The sequence below is a fragment of the Clinocottus analis genome, unplaced genomic scaffold, assembly GCF_023055335.1.
Source record: "Clinocottus analis isolate CAN_PGR_092001 unplaced genomic scaffold, fCliAna1.0.p SCAF_10, whole genome shotgun sequence".
NCBI lineage: Eukaryota > Metazoa > Chordata > Actinopteri > Perciformes > Cottidae > Clinocottus > Clinocottus analis.
In genome coordinates, this window is record NW_027175821.1 from 2,991,486 (window position 1) to 3,014,624 (window position 23,139).

The window sequence follows — 23,139 nt, forward strand, 5'->3', positions numbered from 1 at the left end:
TTTTGAGAGCAATTTATTTTCTTTTTTTTGAGAGAGAGCAAATTTTTTAATTGAGAGCAAAGATTTGGAGATAACTTACTTGCAAATAAGAAATTTGCTCGGGTAAAAATAAGACACAAATACACCTTCATATTTTCTCACCTTGCACTCTGACGTCGGCGATGCTGCGGCGGTCGTCACACACCTCCACGTGGAAACAGCCCAGCACGGCCAACAGCTTGAAGCTGAACACGCCGCCATCTTTGGCTCCTTTAGGCACTGAGAGAGAGAGAGAGAGAGAGAGAGAGTCAGAGGCCCCTCCCATCAGAGAAGACACACCTGTAACTGGACTCACCTGTCCGGCCCTGTCCCGGCCCCTCCACCTGCTTCCTGGCGTCCCGGTCTCGGGCGGCGGTGAGTTTGGGCGGCACGGCGCTGCTCAGGTAGTTTATGGTTGAGAGCAGAGCTTTGGTGTGAAGGAGGAAGTCCAGGGAGGAGAACTCCACCTGAAACAGCAGCAGGTAGACAAACGACTGTGAGACACCTGAGAACACCTGAGAACACCTGGACTCACTCCTCCACCCACCTTCAGCGTCTGCTCAGTGTTGTTGAACACAGTCTGGAAGCTCGGACCGCTGGGGTCGGCCTGCAGGGGGCGACACAAGCACCTGCTCACACCTGGACTCAGGGTTTTATCCGCCTTTTACTGTCTTTGTTTACTCGTAAACATGTCTTTATGTATTAGTAAACATGTCTTTATTCACAGGTAAACATCTCAGGTGAGTAGTGCTCACCTTGATGAACTCCACCTTCAGCAGGTCTGAGTCCAGCTGCTCTGAGGAGCTGATCAGGTGGAGAGGATGGCTCCTCCCACCTGCAAGAAAACACGTCATCACAACAACAACAACAACAACAACAACAAAGATTCTCTGCCGCCATGTTGCTTCCTCCAGCTTAAGTTTCAAGCATTTTAACCTCAAACTAAACGTCCTGGAGTCATCTCCAGCAGAGCGGGCGTTAACAAGATGATGTCATGATGATGTCACGATGACATCATTACCTGGTACGTCGCAGTAGTCCAGTGTGACCCTGCGCAGGTAGGACGTGACGCTCAGGTCAAAGCTCCGCCTCTTCCCTTCAGCTCCGAGCTGACAGACGCTGAGGGACAGGACGGTCTTCTCCTGGTCCACCTGCCGGGTCAGCTCCACCAGCACCTACACACACACACGCACACGCACACGCACACACACAACCACACACAGACTCTCAGTATAAAAGTCCCATAACGAGCTGATCTGAGAGGAACAGACAAACCTCTTTGACTTCAAACAGGAAGTGGAGGTCGGTGAGTTCCTCCAGAGCTGAGCGCTGGAGATCCTCGTCAGTCGACTTCTCGCTGGCGTCTTCATCCGAGTCTGCAGCCCGAGAGTAAACAAGTAAACAATGATGATGACGTTGACCAGTTCACAGAAGGAACGAACGCGTCGCTTGAACAGCCAATCAGAGAGCAGGCAGCATTGACCTGTTTCCATGGTGCTCAGGAGGGCGGGGTGAAGTTGGAGCGCTCGAGGTCTGGCCTCTGCCAAGGAGAACACCTGCAGCAGGAGACACGCCCAAATATGGTGAGATCCCCATCACTTCCTCAAACTCCTAACATGCTACCTACATGTAAGACTCCTCATAACATGCTACCTACATGTAAGACTATTTATAACATGCTTCCTCCATGTAAGACTTGTCATAACATGCTACCTACATGTACGATTCCTCATGACTTCCTCTTATCTCTTCTCAACCTCAACTGAAATTCCAGTGGGCGTGGCTACAGTCCTGACTGACACTCCAGTGGGCGTGGCTACAGTCCTGACTGACACTCCAGTGGGCGTGGCTACAGTCCTGACTGACACTCCAGTGGGCGTGGCTACAGTCCTGACTGACACTCCAGTGGGCGTGGCTACAGTCCTGACTGACACTCCAGTGTACCTTTCCTGTGGGGGTGGAAGGGGTGGAGCCCATGTTGGGCAGCGGGATGCTGTCGATCAGATCCAGGACATGGTGGATCTTCTGGTCCGAGATCTTCACGTGCAGCAGCGGCAGCTCCCCCGACACCTTGAACCTGGAGCACAAACACCCTCAACACTCCTGAAACAACATGAGCAGAGAGGTTGCACGCCTGTCCACAGGTAAACGTCCTACCTGGGCATCCTGGCGTCCTTCTCCACCATGCACTTGGCCAGCTGGAGAGTGAAGTCCATCGGCTGGAGGATGTGCTGGACGGATGAGGCCTGCAGCCGAGCAGACTTCCAGGCCTCACCTGGAATTCATTTACAACATGTTAACCTAAACTTGGAGGCAGTTGTGTCTCTCCTTAACATCCTCTCATCTCCCCGAAACATGTAGGCAGTTGTGTCTTTGTACACATATCCTTGTGAGAGTATTAGCGTTGTACCTGATTTGCTGTAGAGCACCTGGACACGTCGTAGCTCCACGTTGTATCTCTCGTAGGCTCGGTCCATAATTTCCTCCAGAGAGGAGGGTGAAGACGAGCCGCTCTGCTTGACACTGTTCAGCTTCAAACACACAAAAAAAACTTGACGAGATCCCAAATATGTAAAAAGATATATATTTTTTTTTAATCATATCATGATGATAAGACTGAAAATGTATAGGTTTCCACCGATACCTAAGCAACTACTCTTTTGCTTTAGATCTGAGCTTTTAAACTTACAAACATCTCTCGACATAATTTTTCAAACTTCTTTTGACAGGAAATAAAAACACAAACCGACCTGTAAGCTACCAAAGTCCACGATGATGAGGTGCGACGTGCTGCTGTAGAAACCAGCCGTGGGTATGAGCAGGTAGGACGGCTTCAGGTCGATCCTCAGGTCCAGGACCTTCCTGGTCTCAATAATGTGAGACAGACCTGCAAAAAGAGGAGAATCCATCAGAGTCCTGATGAGGACCCAACTGTCCTCTACGCCTGGAATCTGAACCTGACGGACCTGTTGCGGTCTTCTCTTTGATCTCCTCCAGCTTGGAGAGCGTGGCCGAGGTTAGGACCTCCAGGTCGACCCCCTTCCCGGCCTTAAAGAAGTCCACCACGCTGTTCACCGTCAGCTGGAGGACAAAACAAGACGGACAGCTGGTCACCGATTGGTTCCCACAGACGGATGAGGTCGATCCGGTGGAGGTTGTACTCACGGCGTCGTAGACGATCTCCACGGGCTGAGAGTGGACTCGTAGCAGCTGGTCGGCGGCGGCGTCCTCGGGGTTCAGCTCGAACACGACGTCGAGCAGAGAGGAGGACGAGTCCCCCACCGAGGCGATGAGCGAGGGCACCGCCCCCTGCTGCTGCAGCCCGGTGACCAACCAGTGCTGCAGCGCCGCCTCCACCCTGCAGGGGGACGCACAACATAACCTTACGGGGACGCACGAGACAACCTTAGGGGGACAAACAGATACAAACACACAAACACACACAGACACAAAGAGACAAACACAGACACGTGGGGCGACGCACCTGAAGGCCTGGGCTCCAGGTCTCTGAGAGATCTTGGTGCTGAGGTCGATCATCTGGATCTTGAGGATTTCTGGGACATCCGGCTGCTCTCTGAACGTCACCGAGGTCCTGAAAAGCTGGAAGCTGACGATCACCGCAACGTACTGTACACACACACACACACACACACACACACTTTATTGAAGCTTCTTCTGATCATGTTCAGGTAATATTTTGTCGATAGTAAACACTTTGGAAATGACCTGTTTGGGGAGGGTCAGGTTGTGAGAGCTGCCGCTGTAGCCGATAGCGGTGTAAAGTTTATCTTTCTCCGCGGCCGTCATCAGTTCGTCCAGCCCTGAACCTGAACACACACGCGCAATATAAAATGTGGAGTTCCCCAAGGCTCCATCCTGGGGCCTCTTCAATATGCTGTAAATGTGGAAAACAACTCTGCCGCTATGCAGACGACACACACATGTACATCAAGTCGTTTCCACTTACTCTCTATCTCCTTGTTCTCCTCTGGATCCTGCACCTCCTTCTTGGCCTTTCTACCAAAGAAGCTGCTGAAGAAGCCTCCTCCCGGCTTCTGTTCCCCCGATGTCTTCTTCCCCACCACCTTCTGCCCCGACCTGATCACCTGGAAGAGGAGGAGGAGTGAGGCAGATGAAGAGGAGGGAGAGCATGGTGGGTTAAGACAATATCTAACTGAACTGCACTGAGAGAGAGAGAGGGTCTACCTCCATGTGGGCCTGCTGTCGGATCAACGTGATGTTGAAGACATCCAGAACTTTCTCCAGATCCTGGTGAGACAAACAAACTCGACTTAGTATCGGGTGTGTTTGATTTACTGACCGAGTTCAGGCCGGTGGAAAAACTTTGGTTCACGACCTCATTACTACACTAGTATTTGAATCCTCTGGATATATTCAACCCCTTGGATATATAACACCTCTAAAAGGTGTTCCATGGGAACACAGTGTGTGTGTCGGGTGCAGTCGGGTGTTATGGTTGTGTTCGTGGTGCGTTCAGGGGCACCTGGACGTTCTGCTCGGTGTCCTGGCTCGGTTTGTTCTGGCTCAGCAGTTTGGCCCTGTAGGCGGTCTTGTAGGCCTTCAGGTTCTCTCGGTGCTTTCTGATGCTGGACCAGGACCACATGCGACCCAAGCGTCTGATGTGGACCTCCATGATGCTGTTGAAGCCGTACCTCCACCTGGAGGGGGCAAGGAAAACGAACGCACCGCCAAAACCGTCAAGGGGTCAAGTCCATATTTCACGTACCAGGTGGATGTTTTTCTTTGAGACAGCTGAAAGCCGTTTTCAGGTTTTACCACCATCACTGGACCTCTTTCACCTCAATGACACCCTGACCTTTCTTCAGGTCACAACCAGACACCACCTGCATGTTCAGGTGCTCACACTAACTTGGGTAACTAACTTTAGCTGCCTGGAGGCTGTAATGAACGCTGCAGCCTGTAGGGGTGTCTTTCTCGATGGCTTCCTCTGACATGAAGACGCGCGTTGAACTCACCAGAGTTTGGCGTCATGGTGGACGGGGGTGTCCGGCCTGAATTTCCTGTAGGGGGCGTTCTTCACCATGTAGTCGATGGACTCCAGCAGCTCCACCATGGTCAGGTACTGCAGAGGACCACAACACGTCAGCACACCTGTCTACACGTCTGTCTCGTACTTCTTCTGGTTTTAAATATCTACTCACTTCGCGTGAACATCTATAAACAGGGTTCAGACACATTTTGACCAATGGCTTTCCATGACTTTTTCCATAACTTTAACCCAAATTTCTATGACTTTTCCAAGACTTCAAACCAAATTTCCATGACTTTTCACATTTTCTATGATTTCTTTACAAAATTTCAATGACTTTTTACAAAATTTCTCAGCGTAAATGAACGTCATGAACATATGAATACAACACATTTACATGACTTTTACAAAACCTTTGGATTTCTTTTTCCCAAGGACTTTTCCAGGCCTTGAATTGTTATATTTTTAATTCCTTGACTCTAGGTTTTCCATGACTTCATGTTTTCCATGATTCCAGGTTTTCCGTGACCGTAAGAACCGTGTTGTTATCTCAACCCGTGCAGCTGTCCGCCTCCGGCTATGTTACCTGAGGTTTGGTCATCTCGATGGCGATGTCCTGGACCTCCAGGTGAAGGTTTGCTTTTGGAGTTTTTAGGTCCAGCTCAGCGCTCGGGTTGATGCACATTTTAGCCGAAGCGAAGATCGGCTTGAAAACTACAAATAAACCAAGCGGTCAATCAGTGAGCACCAACCAGGGAGAAGGACGTGTTGACATGCATCTTAAAAATCAGCTGGATTCATGTGCTAATGTTAAACTCACTGTACTGATAGTGAGGAAGCTCCTGATCTTTACTGCTGATTCCACATTTCAACTGATACTGGAGGAGGAAGAGGAAGAGGAGGATTAGTTGTAGTAGAGAGTTTAAAACACAGACACAGTGAATGTGATGAAGAACAGAGTTGGATTAAAAACATTATTTCCGGTCGGTTGGACGGTCAAATGGTTGGATGGTCGGTCAGTCTTTGTTCGGTGGTTAGTTGGACGGTGAATTGGTTGGTTGGTTAGTTAGATGGTCGATTGGTTGGTTGGGTGGTTGTAACCACAGTTGTTTTTTATTGTAAAACAAGACAAACAGCATCGACTCACCACGATGTCTTCCCATGATTCTTTGTAAAAGATCGGACTGTTGACGTTCCAGTAGGCGCAAAGACAGTCCAGACGGCCGAGCTGACACAAACAAACAAACATAAACAACAGTCACAGGGTGGATTGTTTCCATCAAACTGGCCAACCAATCACATGACAGAACATGTACATAAAACTGACCCCTGTGGAAGCAGTGAGTCAGTGACCCGCACTGTAAAAAGATTTTTGTTAATTTAAACGACTGGGTGAGTGAAGTTAAGAACGAGAAGTTCGTCTGTCACCTTATAGATGATCTTTGCTGCTTCGTTCAGGATGCACGACTTCCAGTTTTCATCAGTCGTCTGAAAAACAACCAGCGGGTCATCACACCTGTCACCTGTGTGTGTGTGTGCACTATTGATGAAGTAAATGAAGAGAGGAGGGTCTACCTGGAGGCTGAGCTCTGACAGAGTGACCCCCATAGACAGAGGCCGCTGAGGGTCTGACAGCTGAAACACACACATGAAGCAGAAGCAGGTTAGATCCGGTCCACCTGTCCGCCAGAACATCATCGTACAGCTGTATGTCCCAGGGGGACAAAAAAACAGAACCTCAACCGAGATCAGAACCAGAACCTGGACCGGTACTCACGTCGTCCTCGTAGCGCAGGTGGATGCTGCTGATCTTCACCTGCAGGTTTTTGATCACCTGAGTCGCCAGTTTCTCCGCAAACGTGTCCTTCTTGTCCTCCTGAGGCTTTTCTGAAAGCAACACAAGACCAGAGACGAGTCCTGAGACCTGAACGTCACGAACATATGAATGCAACACATTTACATGACTTTTACAAAACCTTTGGGAATTATTTTTTTTCCAAGGACTTTTCCAGGGCTGGAAATACAAATTTGAAAATTCCATGATTCCAGGTTTTTCATGATCCCAGGTTTTCCATGACCGTAAGAACTCTGTTATCCAGGACCTGGACAGACCCCTGATTTTAGGACCTGGACAGACCCCTGAGTTTAGGACCTGGACAGACCCCTGAGTTTAGGACCTGGACAGACCCCTGAGACCAGGACCCGTAGAAACAGTGAAAGAAAAGACTCACCTGCTCTGCTCTCATGGCGTTTCAGCTTCTTTAAGCCTTTTCGAGGCTTTTTTTGCTTTTTACCTCCTTTTGTGACTTTGGCAGCGTTGAAGAGAGAGACAGCCATTAGTGACAGAAAAGCCCGAAGAACAAGGAGAAGGAGCAGGAAGCATGCACACACACACACCAACAGTACTAAGCTAACATTTAAAACTGTGTTACAGTGCGTGTCACAGTGTGCGTTACCATTGTGAGCTTCCTTGTAAACAACACTCTCCAGGCTGAACAGCAGATCTCCGGTTTGAGACGCTGACATCAGACGCAGCATGAACAGTGCAGACAACAAGTTAATACAAACTCATTCATCCGTCCATCAAATTCCTTAATCCATTCATTCATCCATCCAAAGAGAATCACGAGGAAGCGTTAAATCAGCAGCAGAGAACAGAAAGGAGGCAGAAGAACACGAGCCAGATGAGTCCTCGGGTGGTAAAGGGTCAGTCGGAGGTCAGAGGTCAGGCTGTCTCACCTCTGCGTGCAGCCATTTGCAGCGCCTCCTCGATGCGCTGCAGCTCCCTCTGCTTCGCCTCCTGCTGGTCGCGCTCCTCCTTCGCCGAGTCATATTTTAGTGCTACGAAGAAGGAGAAAAAAATACAAACCAAATAAGTTCTGGTTAAAACAGATTTTATATTCTGGCAACCTGCTCTCTTTGTTTCTGAAGTTCTCTAGCTCAGAAACACATTGATGATGTCACACTTCTCCTGGCGCTAATCACAGTGATGTGGTTTTACTGCAAACAGGAAGTCATCCGGCCGGACGACGAGGAGGTCCCCAAACAGACCAGGGTCAGTTCATGAGCACCAGAATCAGAATCCTGGTCAGCAAAGGTGGAGACCAGACTCGAGTCAAATAAGGTCCACAAGCTCAACTTTGTGTTGCTATCTTAATGGTGGTCAACAGAGTTCAGTACCTTTACAGTCTCTAATCCGATGAGGTGGCTTGATGTCACATCCTGTCTGCCGCTCAACGTAAACACAGTTTCAGGAACAGAGAGAAGATGCTCTGCTCGCTGACAACCACCTGAACCTTGAGCATTAATCCATTCATGTTCCCGGAGGCCTCCACCTCTGATGCTTCAGACCCCGACGCGTTGAGGCACCTTGTGATTCCAGCTCTGTCTAACCGGTTGTAACTAAACCTCCACCCGACTACTTGTAGAGCTAGCAATTCTAAATCAAGATGTTAGAACGGACGGGTCCCGATGAGATTAAATCTTTCCAAAAAACCTCCGAGAACTTCCCAGAATCAGACGTCCCCGATTAGAAGGCCTCTACATCTACGTGAAATCAACAGCGCTCTGGAACCCGGGCTGAACAGGGCTGCACGATGAGGTTTCTCTCAAGTGCGGCCGGTTAGCATTGAATGCTAACAACGCGCCGTAAGCTCCTCCACAATAAAAGCTCTCCCCGCTGCAGGAATCTGACAGCAAAGACTGCTTTTATTGTGAAGGAGAACTGCACGTTTCCATCTGATCACAACAGAGAGTCTATTATTGATACGACGATCGTCATCATCGTTGCTATTATGTGGACGTCGTGCAACCCCGACAGGAAGCGCCGAGACCAGATCGGACCGGAACCACCACCTCTGAACCTTGACAGCTTACCGTTGTAGGGAGACGTTTTCAGCTGAGATCCAGCTGGAACACACACACAACGACTGAGAACACACACCGTGAATATACCCGAAAACCATATTTATGAACAAGCTCCGACTCCAGGCGAGACCGGCCAATCCAACGGGTACTTTAGGTGTCCCTTTACAGACACACACCTATGACACTGGTGTGAATCAGTGTGTGTTACCGTTGTGTGTTAGTGTGTGTGCTACAGTGTGTGTGGCAGTGTGTGTGTTACAGTGTGAGCTACCATCGTGTTTTACAGTCTGTCTCACAGTGTGTGCGCGTTACAGTGTGTGGAACCATAGTTTTTTTAAGCTGGTGAGAATCTGATGGGTACTGGTTGACTGAAGCGGTGTACTGGTGTAGTCCCAGTAACACTCGTAATCCCTGCGGTCCCAAGAAGGTGTTAACCGTCACTCACTGGCTCCAGGAACCACCAGCAGGTACAGACCGTCCAGCGTGGCGACCACAGCGTCGCTGTACAGGTTCTTCCAGGGGATCTTCAGTGTCAGCTTACCTGGAGAACAAGCGAGAAGCTCATGAATAATAATAATAATAATATGAAATGAAAGATGTAAATGAATCAGCTCATATTATAACTGATATCTCAATGATATATTATACCAACTTATTATAGTATAAATCATATCACATTATTAGTTTCAGAACTCACCGATCTGTCCGGCCTTCACTTTGAATGGAACATCAAACTCACTCTGAAACAGACAAAGCATTATTATTATTATTATTATTATTATTATTATTATCATGATGACATCACAGGGAGGCGCGGGGCCTCATACCTACCAAAGCGTTCTCTTTTACTTTCAGGTTTTCCAGAACAACATTTCCTGCAGACACAGAAGAGAATGTCATAATTATTATGAATATATCAGCTGATCAATACCTCATGATAATAATATAATAGATCAGAACCAGACACAGAGCTTCCTTCAGTCAGCAACATTAACAACGTGTGTGTGTGTGAGAGAGAGAGTGAGAGTGAGAGTGAGTGAGTGTGTGAGTGTGTGAGTGTGTCAGTGTGTGTGTGTGTGTGTGTGTGTGTGCGTGTCAGTGTGTGTGTGTGTGTGTCAGTGTGTGTGTGTGTGTGTGTGTGTGTGTGTGTGTGTGTGTGTGTGTGTGTGTGTGTGTGTGTGTGTGTGAGGGTGAGGGTGTGTGTGTGTGTGTGTGTGTGTGTGGTCGGTTAACCGCGTTAACCTCGTGACGGACCGGCTGTCAGATTAACTGGTTAACCCCTGGGTGTCCAGTGCTTTAGCTTCATTGAGCGGGCTGATCTGGGATCAGAGAGCTTCACCTGGACGGCTGCAGCCAGGTGAAGCTCCGGATAGAGGTGCTTGTTGACCGGCCCACGAGCGGCCAGTGAGCCGCTCTTTCGGCGTGCACGTGAAGCGTCAACAACCTCTCTACTTAATAACAACGTCACATTCAGGAGCAAAACAAGCGCTCACTTCCGGGTCTGCGGGCGGGGTTAGCCCCACAACAGCTGCCGCTGTCTCGCAACACAACACTCAACGGCGTGTTGGGTCACTGCCGAACGCAACAACACAACCCGCCGCACCGCGTCCCGCAGCCCGCTCCGCGGCGGCGGCGTGCTGCCCCGCGTCGGGGAGCGGGGCGCGTTAAAGCGCGGGTTTTCTGATCGGGGGCTGGTGTGCGTCCACACGTCACCGTCGCTCACCTCCCCAGATCCCGATCTTCAGCTGGGACTTGTCCAGGTTCTCCACGTAGTCCCCGATGAACCTGTTGAGCAGGTCGCTGACCAGAGACTCGAACACCATGGCGGAAAGATCCGGCTGCTACCGGAGGGCTTCACCTGCCGGAAACACTTGCGGGAAACACCTGGGTTTCGGTTCTGACGACGAAATATATCGACTCTCTCCAGGCTCTACTAGTGCTGCCTGCGAGAGAGAGAGAGAGAGAGAGAGAGAGAGAGAGAGAGAGAGAGAGAGAGAGAGAGAGAGAGAGAGAGAGAGAGAGAGAGAGAGAGAGCGCGCGAGAGAGACTCACGTGATCATGCTTCACAGTATTTAGGACAGGTACAAATACAAGTTTTACTACAGTGTGTAACAATACCTCACATCCTGCATGTCTGCAGTGTATGGAAGCCAATTTCCGAACAAACAAAAAAAAATGGACCGAAAAAAAGAAGTCATAATTATGACAACAACAAAGAAATCATGTTTTTTGACAACATTTTGAAGAAAAAAAAATAACAAAAATATATATTTAATTAGGAAAATAATTTTAAAAAAATCATAATGAAAATAAAAAGTCATAATTTTGAGAGAAAAAAGTCTAAATGATGAGATAGTAAGTGCTCATGTGCTGCTTGTCTTCACATGTCTCTTCATCCCCTCACCGGTCTAACATGCTAACTATGCAAGCTAACTGCTGACGTGTTAGCTCAACAGATAATAGCATTGCTTTAATGTAGCTGCTGCTGTGTTTCTCAAAGGGGGCGACCGCTACCACGGACTGCACATAGCCTTCAAAACAAGAAGTGGTGTCATCACAGTCCCGCTAACGCTAATGCAGTGTGTTGTAAAGTAACGCACACATTGTAACTGTGCACCGAGTTTAGACGCTTTGCGGTGGAAAGTTTGTTAGCACGATAGCATTTAGATAGAGGATGAAGAACAGCAGTGAGTCTCCAGCATATTGTAGCTGAGATCTTCACTGACCTCCTGAACTCAGTATTTGCAACAACCAATCTTAACGAGAACTTCTTCCTGTAAACACTTCCTGCATGCAGCCCCTCGGTGTCCGGAGGCAGATTGTTTGCACCCTGTGGACCTGGAGAAGGTTTAAGTCTGCCTAGAAGAGTGTGTTCAAGGATTTTCCATGTGTCTCAAAGCTTTCCTGAACAAAGTTTTTTTTGTCATAATTATGCCTTTTTTTGTTTTCGTCAAAATTATTATTATTATGTTTTTGCGGAAATGGGCTTCCATAGTAGTTTGGTGCAAAAGTACATTCATAATTTATAAGCAATGTCTCTCCACTGAAGCAGAATCACTGATTACAAAAAGAACATGTCATTACTGTGACTCACATGTTGCTAACAGAGAGCATTTAGGAGTTAAGTGACACAACGACGGGCGTTAGCATAGCCGGGGATCGAACCGCCGGCCACAGTCGCCATTTACTATATGTTTACACTTACAAGGAATGAGTAAATGATGTGTATTTAACCTGTTATGATATAACTAACATTTATTGAATATGTTACAATGTAACTCATGTGTAATTAAACTGTTATAATGAGAATAAAAAATAATAATATTAATGAGAAGAAATATAAGAACGGTTGAACTAACCCTCAGAGCGGCTCCTGTTCTCTCAGCAGCTGCTCTGAGCCTCGTCTTCATAATTCATAATTCATAAAAAAACATGTGACCTCTGCTCTTTTTCTGCAAACTGGGCCGTTGCCACGGTAACAGCTCGGCCTGAAAAACAGGAAGTGCGCGAGAGTCGCCGTCGCCGTCGATCGGAACAAATAAAGTTTTATTAAAAAGGTTTCCCCACTGATGAGCCATAATCACATGATTTATGTTGAGTGCAGCGAGACGCCGCGGTTCAGAGAACCGGAGATTGATGCTGATGAGGGAACGTGACCAGCTGATCATATGTTCTCCAGCTGCAAGGTTCTCCTGATGCTGATGAGGGAACGTGACCAGCTGATCATATGTTCTCCAGCTGAAAGGTTCTCCTGATGCTGATGAGGGAACGTGACCAGCTGATCATATGTTCTCCAGCTGCAAGGTTCTCCTGATGCTGATGAGGGAACGTGACCATCTGATCATATGTTCTCCAGCTGCAAGGTTCTCCTGATGCTGATGAGGGAACGTGACCAGCTGATCATATGTTCTCCAGCTGAAAGGTTCTCCTGATGCTGATGAGGGAACGTGACCAGCTGATCATATGTTCTCCAGCTGCAAGGTTCTCCTGATGCTGATGAGGGAACGTGACCAGCTGATCATATGTTCTCCAGCTGCAAGGTTCTCCTGATGCTGATGAGGGAACGTGACCAGCTGATCATATGTTCTCCAGCTGCAAGGTTCTCCTGTTGCTGATGAGGGAACGTGACCAGCTGATCATATGTTCTCCAGCTGCAAGGTTCTCCTGATGTTGATGAGGGAACGTGACCAGCTGATCATATGTTCTCCAGCTGCAAGGTTCTCCTGATGCTGATGAGGGAACGTGACAAGCTCACCATATGTTCTCCAGTTAAAATGTTCTTCAAACAAAATGTTCTCCAATCAAAATGTCTCCATTCAAAATGTTCTTCAAACAAATTGTTCTCCACTCATTCTGACTGGAAAACATTTTGACTGTTATAATGTTCTCTAGTCAAAAGGTTCTCCAGTCAAAAGGTTCTCCAGTTTAGCACACGAACACAGCGACATGAACATGAAGATAAACGCTGTTGTTTCTTTGCTTGTTGTTACTTTATATATATATATATATATATTATAATAAAGTTATACAAAAGTGAAAAACAACTGTTTATAGTCACATGAAAACAACAACGTATTAATTGCGATGACGTCGTCAGCGGGTCATGTGACCTCCTCTCTGCTTTAAAGCCCGCCGTTCCTCCAGAGAGACAGCGGAGTCACAAGAAGGTAAGCACTTCTCTCTACTTCATGTACTTTATGTACTTTAAACATTATAATACTAATATCATTTCTTTTTATGGGATATTTTTTATTCTCTTTATGTTGTGTTGTCATTCTGAGGTCTAAATCTTTTTAAAAGCACAAATATAAAAAAGATGATCCTTAAAATAAGGTTTATATTAATAAAAAATTAATAACGGAAATATATAAACGTATACTTATTAATTATATTTAATATCTGGTTCACGAAGATTATATCCGCTCTTCTTTTTCTGACTTATGTGAGGTATATCATAGATATATATAAGACATATGTGACATAATAATACATATAATATACAAGACAATACAATTAATTTAACTAAATCTGAAATACACGAAAACATGATTATGTGGATAAAGTACAAGCTAAATATTTTAGGGTTTAGATGAATAATATGAATGAATTAATATCAAAGCTGGACAGATCAGTAAAGACAAGAATAAACATATGTATATATATTAGTAAAAACACTTAAAACAACACAAAGTAACTGTACATGTACTCATTAGACTCAAACTAGAAACGCAGGACTCAGATGTTGTCGTCTTCTAATGAAAAATAAACTGAACTGCTTTTTCCTTTCAGACACTTTTCAGGAGGAGAAGCTGAGGATTGTGGGAGTTGTAGTGCAGACAATCTCTTCTTCTTTTTCTTCTCCTCCTCCTCCTCCTCTTCCTCCTCAGCATGCTGGGCTCGATGCTGGTCTGGTTCTGGTTCTGGTCTCTGGTTCTGCTGCGCCCCACCTCTGCTCTGGTTCATGGGAACATGCAGCTGGACGCCGCCTCCTACCTGTCCGACCTCGGTGAGTAGCTCTCGACCAATCAGAGCGCTCCCCTACTAGCGACGGCAGCGGTAACGTGTGCTCATATAATCACAAACAAGAGCAGCTGGAACTGGACTTCATGAAGTAACTCATTAACAAAGTTTAGAAAAATAAAGTAAAGTAAAGAAAACTAGTAAAGAACTGCATCGTCTGCATACAGGCGGATTGTGCATTTGTTAAAAGGTTAATAATTTATATGTTGGACATTAAAGGTCCAACGGTTTCAGCATGTTTTTGTTTCTTATTGTTATGTCATCTCTCTGATTTTATACTGTTACTGCTTCTATTGTTTGTGTACAAAAGAAATGTATTCTTAGGGTCAAGGGACCTTTTGCTATTGCAAGGATTATTTTTACTATTCACATTTTTATGTTTTGGGTACATGCCATACTTGAAAACTCACAAAATTTGGCACGTGTGTCAGACCTGGTGAAAATAGGCATCTGAATTTGGCGGCATATTTGTGTGAAAATAAATGTCTCTCTAGCGCCCCCTAGAGGTTGGACCGGCGACGCCGCTCACGCAAAATGTCCGATTGACTTGAAAATATTCGCACATGTCCAGCTCCACCTGCTCGACAAAAAGCCTCTCATACCTCTAAAAAAGATTTTCCACCATTTTAATTTGGTTAAAAATTATTGCAGCTTTCTCCTACACGCTTGGTCCGATTCATACCAAACGTTCTGTGCATTATGATGAGAGCTGTAACGAAACAAAACCTAAATAAAAGAAGTCTGATATCTCATCGTGTTTATGAGATAATTAACCTCTTAGGGGTGTGTCTTGTTTTTCAATACTCATAACTTTAAAACCAAGCTTTTTAAGTGACATAATTCAGCAGTGAACAATGTATTTTATACGATTTATGATCTTTTATATTTATTGTGACAGAAACCTTAAAAATATTATGCTTGTTTTTGTATATTTCAGATGGATCAAGAGGACAGTAATGAGCACGGAGTCTCTCGCTTCATTTAACTGCTGTTTCTAAAGCTTTATAGGATGTTATCGGATGTTTTATTACTTTAATATCCTGCAGCTTCTTTATGCAACACCACCAGCAGCTGTTATGAAGGTGGACTGTAACACAGCAGGTGTGCTTCTTTTGTCCTGCAGAGCGAAGCCACGCCCCCGACCCCGTGCACGACCCCGCCCTCTCACCTGTGGACTCGATAGAGGACCGCTTCCTGATGGACGCGCCGTCCTATGACGAGGTGGATGTGCTTCATGAGAAGCTTCCGTCTTTTTCTGCTATTGTGTCGCGAGTCGGCCGCAGTGAATTCACCCGTTTCCTGTTTCGGTCCCTTTGACTTCCTGTTTCCCAGGACTCCTCGGCAGCCTTGCAGCTGCAGGGTCGGGCCATGCGTTCCCAGCGCCGCTGCATCCCGAACCAGCAGTCGTGTTTGGGGTACCCGCTGCCCTGCTGCGACCCCTGCGACACCTGCTACTGCCGCTTCTTCAACGCCAACTGCTACTGCCGCCGGGTGGGCCGCGCCTGCACCCCCAGGCGCAACTGACCCCGCGAGGAGGCGGCACAATGAGGCCCCGCTGACGGAAAACGTGTCGGCGCCCATTACTCTGAAATCTGCTTTTTGTATAATAAACGACTGCTGAGGAAAATACACTTTTGTTGTGTCAATTCTCCGTGTTAACTTGCTGGTTATTCATCAAGACATACATACAAATGACGTATGATGTCATGGTTCCACCTGAGGAGGTTCCTCAGCGGGTTTCTTTTAACAAACAACAACATCTGTTTCACAGTTTATGTTTTTATTGATGATTCGATACAAGCTATCTGAGGCACTCAGTTGGCTGCGATGGTCTGGTCCATCCAGGCGCGGAGCTCGGTGACGCGGGCGTACACGCCGGGCATTGTGGGGGTGCAGGTTCCGCTGCCCCAGGACACGATGCCGACCAGAGTCCAGGCTCCGGCCTTCTGGCAGACCAGAGGACCGCCAGAGTCGCCCTGAAAAAAATGAACACAACGGACGTTATTTGTTGAGGTCGCAGTGTAAACCAGGCGACCTCGGGGGTCGACCCCGTGAACCTCTGCTCCACGTCGCCGTGTGTGCACCGCCCACCATGCAGGAAGAGGCTCCGGAGGCTCCGGCGCAGATCATCAGGCTGCTGATCTTGCTGCCCCAGAAGCGACGGCACTCGTCGTGGGTGAGCAGGGGGAGGGCGGCCTGCTGCAGCAGGGCGGGGGTGTCGGGAGCTGCAAACATGGCACACGTCAACCACAGGCAACAATAATGTGTAACATGTACAACCTCTAAACGCAACTCAAACAATAAATAGGATTAGGGTTCAGGGCTAGAGGGCTAATAGCGCTTCAAGCTAGCTAATCGAGGTCAGGACTTCTATGACGTCATAAGTGTTTCACCGTTAGCGTTCAGAGACCCGGTGACCCCCCAGACCTCCGTCTGACTGACTGCTGCTGAGAACGGTTGTCGTCAAAGTGCCTGATGCTGCTCGTCTCCCTAAGCCCCGCCCCTGCTCTCCACCGATTGGCCTCACCGTTGCTGCGGGTCAGGCCCCAGCCGCTGGTCACGCACTTCATGCCTCCGGGGAAGTCGTCCCCGGTCTCGGCCACGCACACGGGGGAGACACGCATGTTCATCTGGACGGGGCTGGCCAGGCGGATCAGCAGGATGTCGTTGTTGATGGTGAAGCCGTTGTAGCGGGGGTGCTTGAACACCTGGCGGGAAACGACACGGTTACGACCGGCGGCGGACACGCAGGTGGACGACGCTGCGACGGGACCGTCCGTCACCCACCTTGTCGACCTTCATGACCTGGACGTCTTCAGCGTTGGAGGAGCGGTCGTGTTCTCCGAGGACCACGCGGTGGGACGTCCTGCGGGGGAGACACGCGCACGAGACGGCCATTTTGTATGACAAATGAATGAATGATCATAAGTGCTGATGACTGAAGACGAACAGACAAACTCACCTGACGTTGCAGTGAGCGGCCGTCACCACCCAGTTCTCATTGACCAGGGAGCCGCCGCAGAAGTGGAAGCCGGTGTAGTCCTACGAAACAACCAGAAGAGAGCGAGTGTGAGTGTGTGTGAGTGTGTGATGTTGTGTATCTGTGTGTGCGTGTGTGTGTGTGTGTGCGGTTACCTGCAGGGACACCTGCCAGGGCCAGGAGTGAGGAACGGCCTCCTCGCCGTTCACGATACGAGAGTAACCGGTGATGACGGGAGCGATGGCAGGAGAGCCGCAGCCTGGTGATGACATCACAAGGTCAACGACAACAACCAAAACAACAACTTGAGGCAGAAAATAAGTTGACTTAATGGGAAAATAAGACAATTGTTACTTGTTTCAAGAGTTAATAAAGTAAACTAATAGTTTTCATCATGCAGTAAGTTTTATTTGTGAGTGACTCCTGTGCTGTCGGACCAGTTGTCTCTTCTTTACCCAGAATGCTTCACTCCCCTGGCTCTCAGTCATGTCAAAGAGTTAGTCTCACCGTAGGCGGCGCCGATGAAGGCGAGGCAGGACAGGATGCAGAGGAAGGCCATGGCTGGATCGTGCCGGGGCTCTGTGAGCCAGCAGCCTTTATACCAGCAGCGGAACCTGTGATTGGACGGGACGGGACCCTGTGATTGGACGGGACGGGACCCTGTGATTGGACGGGACGGGACGGGACATCTTATCAGAGACGCTGGGAGTCAGGACAGGTGGAGCTGACGCAGAGGTTTCCACCACAAGAGGCTGCATTTAACTTTTGTTTTAAAGATCAGAAATGTTCCAGGGAAAAGCCTCACAGATTGTTTTATTTCATAAAACATGAGAACCGTCCGTCTGGGTTCCTGAAATCCACGGTGATGCCATTACATCATCATATCCCATAATAACGGGAACGTCCGCACAACAAAGAAGAGATAAGGAAACAGAATAAAATATCTTCTTTGAACTTGAGCCTGAAATAAAGATTAATCTTTATTTGTTATAAATGTAAAGATGAAGACGACGATGATGATGATGATATATATATATATATATATATATATATATATATATATATATATATATATATATATATATATATATATATATATGTATATGTTCAATCATAATTAACCGTCATGCGTGTGTGTGTCTGTCGATGTGTGTGCCTATAAATGTGTGTGTGTCCATGTGTGTATGTGTGTGTGTCCATGTGTGTGTCTGTCCATATGTGTGTGTGTGTGTGTGTGTATGTGTGTCCATGTGTGTGTTTCCCAGTGTTTATCAGCAGAACTGAAGTTTCACACGTTGTTGCATCAGGACATGAAACCTGCAGTCTGTCTATATGAATATCTGTACGTGAATATATTAATGTCTATATTCATAAAGACATGTATTCATACATATTCATTCATATGTATTCAGTCTCCTGAACAAGTCGCTGTGTAAGGTTAAGAAGTGAGTTTAGTAACATGTCTATAAGTTTATCAGCGGCTTCTTCTGGTTTTGATGGTAAAGAGTTTTAGTTCATATGGAACAGTAACAAGCAACAAAAGCAATATATTATTACTATATAAATGATCTATTATTTGAGTATCAACGTCTCGTGAACACACACGCACACACACACCTACACACATCTACATCTAACACCTAAAACAAAACAACAACAACATTTCTGTGGCGGAAGAAACAACAAACCAGCATATTCATATCTTAATAACATTTATTAAAAGTAAAACATGTGATTCAGTTTGCAGACTTTGTCTGAAGAGTTCTGAGATGCCAGTGAAGCTCCCGTCTGTCAGACCTTTCGTCCAGTTGTCGTCAGACGTCTCCACCGCTAGAGGACAAGACACGCTTCATTGTTTGTCATCTTCAGGCTCCGTCTCCATCTTCTGGAAGAGTGGGCGTGTCCTCAGGGCCGAGCCGGAGAGGCGACGACTCCTCTGCAAGGAAAGTCACGATTGGCTGTCCTAAAAGTTGCTAGAAGTCACTAAATGACATCATCGCCTAATTTGCATGTTTGTAATGGAAGCTGTAGGAGAAAGAAATAAAAAGATATATCAAATATTGTACTCATTAATGTCAGCTTGCTTTGGGTGTAACTGTTATAGTTTTTGCATTTTGAGTATGTTCTTTAGCGTCGTGTGTTTTTTAGGGTCATCTGCCGGACGACCGTCAGTCGTCTCCAACAAACGGCTTCAGCCAGCCTTTGAGTTGAGGGTTTGATTCCCACTGCTTGTGTTGGAGCTCACAGACTGAGACACGATGACTCGATGTTGAGCAGATGTGGACGAGGTGAGTACGTGACTGAGGTGATTTATTTTAGCGTGACAAAGAAACATTTACATCCTGTGAAACTGAACACAGGAACTGCAGAACAAAACCAGCTTTCACGTCTCAAAGACACCAGAACAAGTCTCTGGATTTGTCGCGAGTCGATCTCGACACAAAAGGTCACCAAGAGGGTTCATAAGGTCTGACGATACAACGCTCACGTTACTTTGACAAAGGAAAAGTCAGTTGAACAAAAATAGAAATGATTGTATGCAGTAATTGATTCATATTAAACTAATTAGCTGAAACGTTAATCTCAGTCAAAGGAGCATTTGCATTATTTGCTATTGTTCTGCCTCTGTACATTAAAACAACACAACACTCTGAATCCTCCACACCGAGCTCTCTTGCCCACATTGTGAAGTTTGATGTTAGCTGGTTAGCTTTATGTTAGCTTAACTGTGCAGCACATTTAAGCTAACCTTCAACTCGGTCGCGTTAGCCCTCTGTTCATCATTTCAAGATAAAGACAAAATTACAACTGCAGTAGATGTTTCACAACAATATAAAGGTTTTCTAATTATTCTCTTCTGCTTGAAAGACTCAAAGGAGAAGGAGGTGGGCGGAGCCTCTCAGAGTACAGAATACTTCTACAGTACTCTGTTTTATAGCAGTGTTTTTCAGGGAAGTATTTTTCTCTTGTTGTTGTGTTAACTCTGAAATTGTCGACGTACTTTGACACAACATTTTTACACTGGGGACGTTTCTGTGACCACGTGGACAGGACGAGCCGGAATCCCGCTAGGCTAACATCAAGCTAACAGCCAGAAGCTTGTTTTATGTTTTTTATGTCGGACAGAAATCTACCCAGCATGCATTGTGAGGTGATCTGACCGGTTGAGTCTTTGTTCTTTAATCTCTCTCTTATGTTCAGAACTATAAAACCTGAAATACGCAGTTCAGTCGACACAAATCAAAACAAGCAACACGATCAGTGTTCAGTATTTTTATTTCTGTGCATTGTCCGCACACTCTGCGGTGGGACGGCCGCTCGGGGGTTTGGGGGGTTTTGGGGTCCCGGCCTGAGAGCGCTTAGTTGGCGGCGAGGATCTGGTCGACCCAGCTGCGGAGCTCGGTGACGCGGGCGTAGACGGCCGGAGTGGAGGTGGAGCAACGGCTGCTTCCCCAGGACACGATGCCCACCAGGGTCCAGGCGTTGTCCTGCTGGCACACCAGGGGGCCGCCGGAGTCGCCCTGAGGAACCCAACACGGCCGTCAAGAAACAAACCAATAAACTACAGCTTCAGAAGATCTGAGCCAGACAGGAAGTGGGCGGGGCCTCACCATGCAGGAAGTGGCTCCGGCTCCTCCGGCACAGATCATCACGCTGGACACCTGGTTGCCCCAGGTCCTCTTGCACTGCTCGTTGGACATCAGGGGGAGGGCCGCCTGCTGCAGCAGGTTGGGAGTACTGGGAGCTGTGGGAGACAGGCAACACACACTCAGACACACGTCCTCCTCCCCTTTCAGAGTAAAAGCACATTGCAGTGTATCCTTTCAGACTAAAGGGCTTGAGTCCCACCGTTGTAGCGGGTCAGACCCCATCCGCTGGTCACGCAGTTCATGCCGGCGGGGAAGTTGCCGGTGGACTCGGCGAGGCAGACGGGGGACACGTTGGTTCCCAGGCGGGCGGGGCTGGCCAGCTTGATGAGGGAGATGTCGTTGTTGATGGTTCTGGGGTTCCAGCCGGGGTGGGTGAACACCTGGAGGAGGGAGGGGGGGGGGGGGGTAGCGCGTTAAAGAACGGCGTGTTCTAAACCCTGATTGGCTGACGGGCCGTTCTTCTTCTCACCTTGGCGGGCTTCAGGCGCTGGACATCCTCGTTGGAGCCGTAGCCCTTATTGTGCTCTCCGGCGATCACAACGTGGTAGGTCCTGACAGGAAACAGGAAGTAGATCTTTTAAAGGGCCGGTTCACACAAACTCTCCTTAGCAAGAAACTGAGAAACGTCATCCAGCTGAGAATGTTTCTACTAACAAGTATCCTGATGCTTTGAATGCACTCATTCTTCATTCATCATCATCATCATCATCATCATCATCATCATCATCATCATCATCATCGTCATCATCACCATCGTCGCACTGTGGTTTGTTGTGACTCAATATAATCACTAAAGCACCAAATGTGGATCAATCCAACAACGTCTATTTCCTGTTTGTGGGATTAAAAACTAAAGATGATCACAGATGAAACCACTTGTTTGGAGACGTAAAGATTCTCGTCTCCAGCAGGAAGCAGCGAGACACAAACAGGAAGTCGGACCGACTGGCTGCGCTGACCTGACGTTGCAGTGAGCGGCGGTCACCACCCAGTTCTCGTTGATCAGAGATCCTCCACAGAAGTGGAAGCCGTTGGATTGCTGGCAGAGAAAAATAAAAACTCAACTCAATATGAAGCAGTGAAGAAGAAGAAGAAGAAGAAGAAGAAGAAGAAGAAGAAGAAGAAGAAGAAGAAGAAGAAGAAGAAGAAGAAGAAGAAGAGAGTCAGCTGACTCACCTGCAGGGACACCTGCCAGGGCCAGGAGTGAGGCACCGCCTCCTCTCCGTTGACGATGCGGGCGTAGCCGCTCACCTGGGGGGCGATGGCGGGGCTGCCGCAGCCTGAGAGGACGACGGGCGACTTTAAAGACGTTCTGCTGTTTTTACTGCATGTGCTGGTTCTAAAGTCCTGCTGTCTGTTCACAACGTGCATCTATTGTTGCACCGTGAGTTTTATTTGAATTCAAAGAGTCACATTCATCGAATGTTCAATACTTAGAGGTTAAGACGTTGAACTCTGAGCTGTAACTTCTGCTCTTTTGTTTTAACCAATAACAATAATCTCTCCTTCATCAGGAAATCTTTTTCTGGACTAAAAACACAAAGCAAGTTCAACCCGAACCCTCTTTTTCCAGAAAGGCTGTGAAACTCACCGTAGGCGGCGCTGACGAAGGCGAGGCAGGACACGATCCAGAGGAAGGCCATGGTGAGGAAGATGAGGGTGATGGAGCGCTGGAGGACTGAGCTGCTCTTTTATCCCGGGGTCCGCTGGCCCTCGGCCAATCAGAGCGGCCGCTGGTTCGTCCAGCTGGTTATCAGCCAGAGGCGGTGGCTATGTTCTCACGGGTCACACGCCCTGAAAGCCAGCTCTCTGATTGGCTGCCGACGACTTATTTTAATTCATATGTCAGAGCTGTTGTGTTTCAGGTTATTTATGCAAAAATTTATAAAAACATTGGTCAGAATTTAGCTAACAATATTCCAGCTTGTCATGGGAGTCCACTGACCGATGTTTTTATAAATTTTTGCATAAATAACCTGAAACACAACAACTCCGAGATATGAATTAAATTAAGTCGTCGGCAGCCAATCAGAGAGCTGGCTTTCAGGGCATGTGACCCGTGAGAACGCCGCCGCAGCCTCTGGCTGATAACC

At 47.5% G+C, this 23,139-nt stretch overlaps 4 protein-coding genes across 6 annotated transcripts in view; 1 reads left to right on the forward strand and 3 right to left on the reverse strand.

Annotated features, from left to right (window-relative positions):
* vps13c (vacuolar protein sorting 13 homolog C) overlaps nt 1-12,129 on the reverse strand; it is a 37,050-nt gene extending 24,921 nt beyond the window's left edge. For 2 of the 3 annotated variants that reach the window (XM_068582470.1, XM_068582462.1), the window contains exons 1-33: nt 11,991-12,129; nt 10,620-10,839; nt 9,728-9,771; nt 9,594-9,636; nt 9,342-9,437; nt 7,769-7,870; nt 7,486-7,548; nt 7,261-7,335; nt 6,807-6,916; nt 6,605-6,664; nt 6,458-6,517; nt 6,177-6,257; nt 5,850-5,907; nt 5,616-5,743; nt 5,016-5,122; nt 4,523-4,697; nt 4,225-4,287; nt 3,986-4,124; nt 3,745-3,845; nt 3,503-3,645; nt 3,184-3,376; nt 2,985-3,099; nt 2,769-2,905; nt 2,429-2,549; nt 2,176-2,293; nt 1,963-2,095; nt 1,502-1,574; nt 1,294-1,394; nt 1,040-1,193; nt 774-853; nt 566-625; nt 335-485; nt 142-258 (exon numbers count right to left, since the gene is read on the reverse strand). In XM_068582470.1, the coding sequence (XP_068438571.1) occupies nt 142-258; nt 335-485; nt 566-625; nt 774-853; nt 1,040-1,193; nt 1,294-1,394; nt 1,502-1,574; nt 1,963-2,095; nt 2,176-2,293; nt 2,429-2,549; nt 2,769-2,905; nt 2,985-3,099; nt 3,184-3,376; nt 3,503-3,645; nt 3,745-3,845; nt 3,986-4,124; nt 4,225-4,287; nt 4,523-4,697; nt 5,016-5,122; nt 5,616-5,743; nt 5,850-5,907; nt 6,177-6,257; nt 6,458-6,517; nt 6,605-6,664; nt 6,807-6,916; nt 7,261-7,335; nt 7,486-7,548; nt 7,769-7,870; nt 9,342-9,437; nt 9,594-9,636; nt 9,728-9,771; nt 10,620-10,719 (3,301 nt within the window). In that variant the 5' untranslated portion in view covers nt 10,720-10,839; nt 11,991-12,129. The remainder of the gene's footprint in view (nt 1-141; nt 259-334; nt 486-565; nt 626-773; nt 854-1,039; nt 1,194-1,293; nt 1,395-1,501; nt 1,575-1,962; nt 2,096-2,175; nt 2,294-2,428; nt 2,550-2,768; nt 2,906-2,984; nt 3,100-3,183; nt 3,377-3,502; nt 3,646-3,744; nt 3,846-3,985; nt 4,125-4,224; nt 4,288-4,522; nt 4,698-5,015; nt 5,123-5,615; nt 5,744-5,849; nt 5,908-6,176; nt 6,258-6,457; nt 6,518-6,604; nt 6,665-6,806; nt 6,917-7,260; nt 7,336-7,485; nt 7,549-7,768; nt 7,871-9,341; nt 9,438-9,593; nt 9,637-9,727; nt 9,772-10,619; nt 10,840-11,990) is intronic. The other variant, XM_068582479.1, reaches the window with a different exon arrangement.
* Nucleotides 12,130-14,192: 2,063 nt separating this feature from the next.
* agrp (agouti related neuropeptide) lies at nt 14,193-15,940 on the forward strand. The gene is made up of 3 exons (XM_068590638.1): nt 14,193-14,402; nt 15,540-15,637; nt 15,749-15,940. The coding sequence occupies exons 1-3, from the start codon at nt 14,285-14,287 to the stop codon at nt 15,938-15,940; spliced, it is 408 nt and encodes a 135-aa protein (XP_068446739.1). The 5' UTR covers nt 14,193-14,284.
* Nucleotides 15,941-16,179: 239 nt separating this feature from the next.
* LOC137788475 (chymotrypsin A-like) lies at nt 16,180-17,955 on the reverse strand. The gene is made up of 7 exons (XM_068581287.1): nt 17,904-17,955; nt 17,552-17,655; nt 17,379-17,458; nt 17,204-17,282; nt 16,944-17,124; nt 16,508-16,641; nt 16,180-16,392 (listed from the first exon to the last, which is right to left on the reverse strand). The coding sequence occupies exons 1-7, from the start codon at nt 17,953-17,955 to the stop codon at nt 16,231-16,233; spliced, it is 792 nt and encodes a 263-aa protein (XP_068437388.1). The 3' UTR covers nt 16,180-16,230.
* Nucleotides 17,956-20,755: 2,800 nt separating this feature from the next.
* On the reverse strand, nt 20,756-22,689 carry LOC137788469 (chymotrypsin B-like). The gene is made up of 7 exons (XM_068581274.1): nt 22,638-22,689; nt 22,223-22,326; nt 22,006-22,085; nt 21,516-21,597; nt 21,246-21,426; nt 21,008-21,141; nt 20,756-20,917 (listed from the first exon to the last, which is right to left on the reverse strand). The coding sequence occupies exons 1-7, from the start codon at nt 22,687-22,689 to the stop codon at nt 20,756-20,758; spliced, it is 795 nt and encodes a 264-aa protein (XP_068437375.1).
* Nucleotides 22,690-23,139: the final 450 nt, after the last annotated feature.